The sequence below is a fragment of the Tigriopus californicus genome, chromosome 12, assembly GCF_007210705.1.
Source record: "Tigriopus californicus strain San Diego chromosome 12, Tcal_SD_v2.1, whole genome shotgun sequence".
NCBI lineage: Eukaryota > Metazoa > Arthropoda > Copepoda > Harpacticoida > Harpacticidae > Tigriopus > Tigriopus californicus.
The window spans coordinates 5,790,410-5,801,079 of record NC_081451.1 but is presented as its reverse complement, the minus strand read 5'-3'; the positions used below and the strand labels follow the sequence as shown (position 1 = coordinate 5,801,079).

General features: G+C 38.5%; 1 protein-coding gene across 1 annotated transcript; it reads left to right on the top strand.

Moving 5' to 3' along the window:
• Positions 1–1,145: 1,145 nt before the first annotated feature.
• On the top strand, positions 1,146–10,169 carry LOC131892077 (beta-1,4-galactosyltransferase 4-like; the record flags this gene model as incomplete). The annotated part of the gene is given in 9 exon segments (XM_059241810.1): positions 1,146–1,253; positions 1,697–1,926; positions 2,941–3,074; positions 3,147–3,320; positions 8,054–8,219; positions 8,306–8,425; positions 9,785–9,860; positions 9,916–10,020; positions 10,095–10,169. Coding segments are annotated over 9 exon segments (1,166 nt in total), but the record flags the coding sequence as incomplete, so codon positions are not given.
• Positions 10,170–10,670: the final 501 nt, after the last annotated feature.

The following is a 10,670-nucleotide window of genomic DNA, read 5'->3' as shown; positions in this document are numbered from 1 at the left end:
TCTCCGAAGTTCTAAAGTTTCGCCATCGAATTCTCTCCAGCCTTCTCTCTCCCCATCAGTGATATCGTCATCTCATACTCGTAGGTGGTCATCAGGGTGGACAGACTTTTTTGGCCACTGATGATAGCTGGTGCCAAATCAATGCTAGAAAGAAGTATTACTTTCTGAATAAACCAAGGGCTTTATGATGGTCATTAGGGATCCCATTTTTCAAATTTGGTGATAGTTGGCACTTTTAATGTGGATTTGTTGTCAAGAGTCAATACAGTTGTATGAACGATATTTTGATTAAAGAGTTCAACTCTTAGAGCTAGTGTTAGTGTTACTGTAGAAAGTTCTTCATTTAATAAAAAGCAGGAATTGCTGTAAATATTTTATCACTGAAGCTCAAAATGCGACTACTATCCACTTCAGTTTGAACACGCTTCAGTCGTTTTGAAACTTCAAGTTTGGATGTTATGCCTGTCTTCAATCTGGACAAAAATTAGTCACCTTTTCTCCAGACACGGAAGATCTGCTCAAAATGGTATGTAAAATAGCATCTAACCCATTGATAGTTACAATTTCAATAAATGAAAAATCGTCACTTGTTGGTCATTTTGGTCAAAATATTTTTCATGACAAAAATGGATTGGTTTGTTTCTTTATCCATACGAGAAGAGTGAAAAAAAAATGCATCGTTTGTCTTCGAGTTTCTGTTTAAACAGAATGTAAGCTATTGCCGAAAATGCAAAAAGGCATATTCGTTGTCCCTGGGGTAGACTGGTGCGTCTACGAAAAGTTAAGCTTATAGCATAAAAATGATTTTTTTTAACATCTCACAATTTTGGGGGAATAGCTGATTAGGACAACTTATGAGAATATCAAATCTTTGTGGCAATTGCTTTCGAGCATAATTTATAGATTGAATATTCAACATGCAAGTCTTCACAAACATATATGATTCTCCTCTTTAATGATGCAGCCTTATACATTCAAGTATGTTGCAAGTTAAAAATGGTCGAGAGACAGTCGGTCTGGCACACAGTCATTAGAATTAATGTTTTTCTGAAGGATCGCCAGTCATTTTCGTTCAAATTTGAAAAAAAATCTGAACCAGAACCATCCTCCAAAACTGCCACAATTTATACCATTTAAGTTTGTAAGGCATGAAGAAGAGCTTATGTGATGGAGTGGCCTCAGAGACAACGCAAAAAAGACAGGAACATTTTCAAGGGTCGTGGATGTAAACAACGGTATCGGATAGTGCTGGGGTGAGTCCGGACTCGAGTCCAGGTGTAATCGAGTCTTTCACCCATTTTTTTTTTAAATATCTTTTATTTCGTCAAGAAACGGACTATATTCCATGATGAATAGATCCTGTAATAAAGAAGCCCTTGAAAAATGATTTCATTAGCCTTTTTAAGGTTAGTAAAAACAAGGTGAGCCCTTTTTATGTCCAGTGAGAATCCGGCAAAAAAAGTCAGGAAACCAGAGGACTCGCACAAGTCCAGGACTAGTCTCGAAAAGGTCACCTTTCACTACAAATTTCGGCCAGACCTTTTTGTTCCCGTTCAAAAACCATCACCTTTTTCTTAACCTCCTTCGCCATCTCGGGTTCCATCACTATTTTATCCAACCAAATAACGTTGAGTAATAAACTATCTAACCCTACTTCAAGACTCATGTTTGAGATTACGTTTTCTCATCTTTTCAGATCCATGCACAGCCTCAATATCCATAAGATGCGGTATATTTTGAAGTCACTTGCGCTTATAGTTATAATTTTAATCTTCGGTTACATTTTTGTGACGTCGGTTTCCGAAGACTCGATTGTTGGCGGCCATTTAAACTACTTCAGACCTGTGTCATACATTCCCATGGATCCACCTTATCCACACATGGAATCAAATACGAAACAGACAAAACAGACTAATGACCAATCAGGTAAGTGTGACCAATTTCCGAACCTACGACGTGCTTTCAAACTCAGATGCATTCGCCACCTAATTTTTCACTTTTGGTTCAGCATCTAAGCCTGACATCCTGAAATTTGACGCGACTTATTTTGAGCTATTTTATTTGTATTCAAGATTTTGGTAACGCTGATCATGATTGAGCTATTTCCATATCAACCAATTATGCTTACGTCGCCCTTGAAAAGTTCAGAGTTTTCATATTTTCCCTTTCATAGTGAAACAGATCATATTATGACATTTCATCATTGAGTTTGATGCCCACGTTTTTCAAACACATTTGGTAATGAACCAAACAATACCAAAGTCCAGTCAAAACTAGTGCTGGGGCGAGTCCGGACTCGAGTTCAAGTGCACTCGAGTTATTTCCTCGATTTTGAAGAAACTGACCGGACTCGAGTTTTTTAAGAAGGACTCGAATTCGGGCCCGTCAAAAATAATATTCACTTTTTTCTTAGAATTTCGGAAGATGAGTATTTTTGCTTGACCTGGCTCTAGTAAACGACTCGAGTCCTCTGCCGGATTTGAGTGCGGACTCGTCGAGTTCGGCAAAAAAGCACTAGTTAAAACTATTTGCAATAACTGAAAGGTTAGATTGAAGAACCTTGGCCCCAAACGGATTGTGGAATCAGGTTTTACCAATTTGAAATAAGATTGCATTTCCTAACTTGCAGAAACTCATTTTCCAACCGTTAGGACTTTTTATGGAAATCTTTCACAACTTAGTTTTTGCAGTTTTGTGCAATATATCCGAGCCCTGATTGAATCCTTCAATTTGGCGTAAATCAATACGGCGTCAGGCCGGTTTTTACAAATACTTCCTTTGCTTAATTTTTTTATTCATAAATCTTTTAACATACGTATTGAACTCCCTACACTTTTGACTTGTGTTCAAGGCTCTTCCTATCCTTCAAAGGAACTAAGATTAATGATTCGTTTAGTCATTTGTTACTTCGTTCATAAAATTTAAATTTGGTTCTTCCAGGTCAAAGTTCCAAAACCAACTTGACATATCCGTCCAAAAGCATCGTTTGCCCTCCTATCCCGCCTTCATTAGTGGGTAAACTGAAGGTCAACGAAGTTGTTCACAAAATGGACTCCATTGAAGCTTCAGTGGGGGTGAGACTTCAAGGGTGTGACATAGGCTTCCTTTTTTGGAAAAGTCAACTAACGTATTTTATCTACTGACAGTCGGAAATGTCAATAGGGGGCAAGTATTCTCCCCGTGAATGCATGGCCCGTCATAAAGTTGCGATAGTGTTGCCATATCGCAATCGGAAAGCTCAATTGGCCCTTTTCTTGGAACACATGCATCCAATACTGAAACGACAGCAACTGGATTACGGCATTTATGTAGTGAACCAAGTGAGTATACAAGTGATGGCCCTGATGGGGATCCTCATTCAAATATTTATTAGGTTGGGAAATAAAAATGTCAGGCGTTTCATTTTTTACTGAATGGAAATGAAAAGTGAAAATATAAAGTTATTACCAACCATGAAGGCATTTTTTTTGGCTGAGAAACAGTGATGCCCTAGACACAGCTTCGGTTTTGAGGAGATTATTTAAGTAACTTCCAATATTTGAATACGTCTTCTAGCACCTTTCATTTCCCAGCACCTTCGCCTACATTTTGATCTCTGTTAGAGCCATTTTCTGTGGGCTGTCCCAAATGTTGCAAAATGCACTCTCTTTCTCAAATATTTATCTTATCCAAATTCTCTCAAACAACGCAAAGAACTTCATTTTCGGAGAGAAACGGTCATGAAAGAATCCATACCAAAACTGACGGGCTTTGGATTGACAATCAAACACAATACAGATTGCGACAAACATAAAGCAATCTTTGCAAGTGCAACTTCTTGCATTGTTTTGCAAATGGTTGCAAAACAAGCATAGTGGAAATACAAAGAAAGATTTCAATAGTTAAGAATATCTTGATGAATTCCTGCTCCATAGTTCCCATCGGGTTTTGGCCTCTTGTTCTTTCTTTCCATAAAAAATGCTTTGACTGTCTAGTTCTTCTGAGAAAGCCTCTTGGCAAATAGAGCTGATTGAATCGAGTTTCCATAATGGTTTAATTTGGTTTATGATACACAATAACTCTTTGGGCTATCCTCTACTTATGCTAAATTGCATATCAAAGAATGTAAACTCATCAATTTGGCCTGCCTCACAGACCATTTATAAAAAAGAATTCAACAGCATCCCGAGGAAAAAAATTGCTTTCATTGTTTCAAACTGCGCTTTTCGGGATTCACATAATCTTTTAGAATATTTTTCTTTTGCCAATGATAATTTTCATTCAACTGAAACCAAGGAGGAACGATCCGGTTGGCCCTAAAATACACTGAAAGGCAGTGCTCTGGCCAACTTTTAAGTAGTGTAAGGCAGATTGTTGGGTTCGTCGTGCGGATCAAATGTGGGGACGAGATACAGTCAGAAACAAAAGTATTCACATCGTCATGACCAAACCAGGTTCTACTCGATTGTAAATCAGTTTTAGCAAGTAGTGACGCCAAGGTATACCAACGGACTTAAAATAAGTAACATAGAAATCGGACTTTTGTCCAGTAAAAAAATGGTTATGATTTGTCATGTAATACATAAAAAACGCCATGAACAAATGTATTCATAATATTCAATCAGTAACTAATCTTAAACCCCTTTTGCTTAATAACACGCAATAATCATTTCTCTTGATGTATAACTAAATCTTTACAAGTCTCAACCTGAATGTTATTCCATTCTTTGCGACAAAATCATTCCAGCTTGGCGAAACTTCTTAGCTCACAACGGTGAGCTCCATCCTCAAGTTTTCAAAGTGCTTCAAATAGGGTCGAGATTCTCCGTAAGGGACGCCACTGGAAGGGTTAAGTATGACTGAAACCACAAAATCGCAACCATGCTACATGGCAAATGAAAAATAGTGTCTTCTAGAACCTTTGTTTTGAAATGAGAGCAATCAAAAAAGGTCTCATAATGACGCTAAATTATATTTGCAATTAATAATCTTGTTGTCACGTTTGCCCTTAAAGCTCTAGCCCTCATCCATGAGTATAGGGAAGTCCTCCAAATTTGTTAGGGATCAAGGATGGAGCTTTGAGACCAAAGAGGAGAAAAAAATGAAATTAGGCATTTTTTTGTCCATTCTCATTTCACACGCAGTCTCAAAAGGACGCTATTGCTTGTTAGTCATGTGACATTGATTTGATGTTTGTACTTCAGACATGTACCCCTTTCACAATGGCACCCTTAAGAAAAATTGGGCCCTATTGGATTAAGGTGCAGATTCCTGGCAGGCCAGTCCAGAACCTCAAGGTGATCAATTGTCTTGCAGCCAGGTTTCTCCCAAAATGCTTGTATGCAGTATTGGAATTTTGCCGTGATGGATGATCAACTGATGCACCATCCCAAGTTTTCAAGCTGACTGTGAAAGGTTGTTGGCCCAAGTCTCAATATAATTGTCTTCTTTTTTCCTTCCTGATATCCAGACGGCAATTTCTGTCCCCATATCAGAGAATAATCCCCAAAGAAGCACAAAAACTCCGCCAGGCTCAACATAGGGCACTGTATAGCCTTTGGGGAATGAGCTTCTCCTTGGTGTTGCCAAACCTTTTGATCGCCATTTTGGCCATAGAGCTTGATGGTCTTGGGCTAGTGGCTTGTTCTCCTCCAGGTAGTTGTTCTAGGCAAATGCCGGACAAGATTTCAGATGGCTTGGTAAGAGAAAAGGAATTTTACCAAACCAACAAACTTTTGATCAAAACCTGTGCAAAGGCAGACTGATAGTGAATTGTAAAACAAATTGTCAAGTGCTCTCCATTATCTCCTCCACTTCTTTAGTAATTGCCCAAGGATTGCTTGAAAAAAGAGATGCAGTGGGCTGGATCCCAGCTTGAAACTTGGCAGCCATTAGTCGACGTCTGGGTTAGCTCAGGGCTCAACTGAGACCAAACTGCAGAAACATATTTGACCCAAGCAATCTTGAGCTTGGTTTAGACTCTGGCCCAGCCCGACTTGACACCACAAGCTATGACCTAACTTACCCAGCTGGACAGGGTCTTGCCTCAGCCCAGATCAAACTTGATGGGGGTTAACTGTGGCTCAGCTTAGTTTGGCAATTTATGTTATTGTTTAAAAAGAGGAAACAAAGTAGACATGACAACTCAAGGTCTCTTCTAATCAACACTTTGGTTGTTACCCAATTTCCATATTGATGATTTTGCACATGAATCCAACTTTCCTCACTAAAAGTGTTGCTGAAGAAACCACAATAAAATATTGACAGAAGAGGGGTTGCAAACTTTTTCTTTGAATAAGTGATGTCCATACACTAACTCACTGTAAAAGTGCATGCAAGTTGAAGCACTGTGAACATTTCTTAAGGCCATGAATTATTTCCTTTTAGAACTAATACAATGTAGAATAACAAAAACCAAGACCACTTTGAAGAGCCCCTCTTGATTAAAACAAATTCAAGGTTTTTAACTGCCAATAAAAATACTAAGCATAATCTACAAAGAGATAAAAAGAGAATTAGATTTTCAAACATGGCCAGTTACAATGTATAAAAGAATTATGAGGCAAATTGTATAGAGTTAGTTGGGATGTGGTCAACTCAATCATGAACCAGCTTGGACGTGGGCCAGCTCAAACAACATAGGCTAAATTGTTCAGAACCCAGCTCAGACAGGGGCTAGTTTGGATATGGCTCAGCTCAGACATGACTTAAAATATGAACCTGATCAGCTCAGCTCAGCTCAAAACCTATTTTTTTGGGCCCAGCCCAGCCCTTCATCTGAAAACTGTGAACCCACCTCAGTTTGTAATGAGCCACTTTCCTCTTAGCCCAGACCAGACCAAAATTTCTTGGCTCATTACATCTCTACTTGAAAGTTTCCAAATGATGGTCTTCTGTTCCACTCTTGGTGGCAATATCTTGGGTCTACCTTTAGAAACTAGTTGCTAGATCTACCAGAATCTTGAGAGGTTATCCACATCCATAACTCTTTATTATACTCCTAATGGTTGACAGGCTTGCATGGATATGGCTTGATTACCCTTCCCTTCACTAAAAAACTTGATCTTGATCTTCAGCTTCAGATTTGACCAACCTTGAATTATAAGTTTTTGGGCAACAGGTACCTCCATTTTAAAGAGGCAAAAAAATCTAGAATCACTAGATCATATCAGACTAATGCACTTGCTGGAAGCTTTCAGAACCCTCGTAAAGCTTTCAAAGCATTGTTTGGAACATTCTATAATAAAATGTGCCTCAATACTGATATTAAAGGCAAAAAAAATCAAATACTACCAACACTTTTGAACAGGGAGTTTTCCATTAATTGATGACAATGATGACATTGACTATTCATTGCCAATTTCTTTGATCCATTTGGATAAAAGACGGATATTTCTCTATTCTGACTTTAAGTCTGTCTCTGTAAGTTTCAAACTGGGGCGAGTTTGAAACGCTCATACCTCTGAGTTAAGGCTTAGACTTTACCCAGAATGAGCATCCACTCACCACTTTGGCCAGAGTATTTTCATACCAGTTAATGTCCAAGCCCATAACTGCAAGGAACGAGCTTTTAAAAAACATGCCTCTGATCAACTAACGGGAAAAAATCCCTTGGTTCAATCATGACGCTACGAATACTTTTGTCCCTGACTGTACCCATGAACGCAAGTAACAGAGTAGAGCAATTCTTCCGCGGTACTTGAGTGGGAAAATTTGGCCTTGGCCGTACAGCAGACTGTACCCATGAACGCAAGTAACAGAGTAGAGCAATTCTTCCGCGGTACTTGAGTGGGAAAATTTGTGGAATATGCTTTGCAATAGTGTCCAATCTGGGCAGGAAGAAATGAATTCCTGTACACTCTTCCTGAACGTCAAAAATGATTGTTGATAAAGAACTTGCTTTTCAAATGCTCCCTTGTATTTACAATTGCATAGGATGTTCCTAAAAATTTGGATCCCTCCGTTTCTTTTCTTTGTATTGAAATGTTCCATTTGGTCCTTCTTTTGCATTTCGATTGATGTATGCACATTACACAAACCTTGACTAACAAAAGTTGATCTGTTCCTTCCCGAGGCGGATTCGAATGAGTTCAACCGTGCCATGCTGTTCAATGTGGGCTTTGTTGAGGCTCTGAAAGAGGCCAATTGGGATTGCTTCATCTTTCACGATGTGGATCTTTTACCAGAGGACGACAGAAATCTCTATACATGTCCCGACACTCCTCGGCACATGTCAGTAGGTAGGAATTGAGGAATTGGACTTCTTCACGTCTTCATTCAATTGATGCTTCAGAACTATAAATTTATGACTTTCGTTGCTTTCCAGCTGTGAACACCTTGAAGTATAAACTACCATATGCCGGCATTTTTGGTGGAGTAGTAGCCCTAACGAAGTCCCACATTTTGACACTAAACGGGTTTTCCAACCAGTTCTGGGGTTGGGGAGGTCAGTCTTAAGAATTCCATTGTTATTGCTGTTACACTTTTAGGTGACGCAAACAGGTGTTCGCGTGACAACAAAATTGAAAATGTAAACATCTCCCAATGGTAAATCGTAATTAGTCGGTACCAAACTGTGACACGAGAAACGTTCCAAAAGTATAATTTTAATGCCTGGTGCCAGATTTTATAGTGGGAAAAAAACGTCCAAACAGGATCGTTTTCATGCAACACAATGGACCCACATTATATTGATGGCATTATCTATCATAAAATACAAAAGTAGGTTGTCTCAAAGAATGGCTAATATTTAGCCGTTTGGCATCATTCATTTGACAAAACCAACAAACAACCACGATATTGGGGCATTTGAGGGACTTGTTTTCGACATTCAATTTAGAGAACAGGGCATTTTAACAGTGTTCAGTTAAATCTTGTTTCAGTTGCGAAGTAACTGTTTATTGAATTTTTCCTTCCCAGTTTTTCCAGACTTCCTTAACGTTACTGGGAATTGAATCTCAAGCGCTCTAGTTGAAAAAGTCATCTTTATCACATGTCAATTCAAACAATGTCTGATCGACCACCTATTGCATACATAATCAATGTACATTACACATTCTCTTTGAATACTTGAAGAGAGCAAAGTAAACAATGAAGGAGCCCTAGAAAGAAGAGAGTTGGATTTCATTATTCAAACTAGTCTGGATTCTCGAGGGCTTGAAGGTGCTCTCAAAACGCACATTATACATTCTACGGTCACTAGAATTGACCCTAAATCCTGGGTTAGGACAAAGCCCATGGATGCTTTTGAAGACTTACAGTATCAGATATATTTCGTACCTTCTCTGAATACTGTACAATCCCAACCTTTCTAACTTCAAAAAAAAAACCACAACATAGCTACATTCCTTACGTCCTCCAGGCTAACTGTGTTCTCTTTTTGAGGAAGAAAAATTCAAACTTTTCTTCAGTTAGATCAATGTAAAAACTAGATCAATGTTGTAGATCTATTGCTAGAAAAAGAGGAAAAATAAGCAATCCCTTGAGCCAATTAAAATAAAGTTGTCAATTTGGTCCAAAATCGAGGCAAAATTTGATTTTCAAGAGTGCGATTTTCAAATTCGTACTACTGTGAATTTTTTTTTTGAGTTTTCCCGTTTTTTTCAATTATTTGCACCTTTTGTTCCACTTTTTGACCTTTCTTATATCTTTTTCTGCACATTTTGGTCTTATTTTTGGCACCTTTTTGTCTCTAAATGGCTTTGCTATTTTGCACATTTTGCCTGTCCCTGCACATGAGTTCTTAACCCTCATTGAACAAAGGTGATCAACCCAAACCAAACCAACGTTGATCCATTTGTTTCAGGCGAGGACGATGACATGGCAAATCGAGTTGCTCATTACAAAATGACCGTATCTAGATACAAGCCCGCAATCGCCAGGTAAAGTAAAAATGATTGATCAGAAAACACACGTAACATTAGTATTTTATTTCAGGTACACGATGGCCAAGCATAAAAAAGAGAAACCAAGTGAGCAACGATTGAAGGTTCTCAAGGACGGCCATAAGTATTTCAACACTGATGGGCTCAACAATCTTCAGTAAGTGTCGCCTCTTGATTAAAAAACAAAATTATGTAGTATGAAGATCTTTTAATAGATGCTATTTGTTCCAGATACGATTTGGTGTCCAAAAAGCAGTTTCTCTTGTACACAAGTATCTCTGTGGCGCTCAAACATGTCCAGCCATTAGCATTGTTACCCGCATCAAACTCATGATCAGAGAATTGATTTTGACTGAACTTACTGTGATAGATTCGCACCTTCTCTTCAAAGAAGAGAGTCCAACTTTGTTATCGGCTGTTTTGTTATGGTAAAGAAGAGCTACAATATATCATTTTCATTAAGACCTGGAATGAAACACATCATGGCAGTTGTCGTCGAATTATGCCTGTTACGGCTGAAAGGCCCTCTTAAGTTCTGATTTAACCGGCATATGAAAATGATATCAATTTATTGTTTAGACTTCGCTTTGTCAAAGGGAATAAAGTGAGGCTTATTGGTGTGTTAGCCCAATTTCACAAAGAATAAGGAGGAAAGCACAAGGTTTGCCTAAAACAGGGCAAATTTGATTCTGATCATGTCAACTTTGCTGAAATCCAGATTGGAATAAATCCTAACAGAAATGAGTACATCCGCCTTGGCCGTCCTAAAACAGGGCAAATTTGATTCTGATCATGTCAACTTTGCTG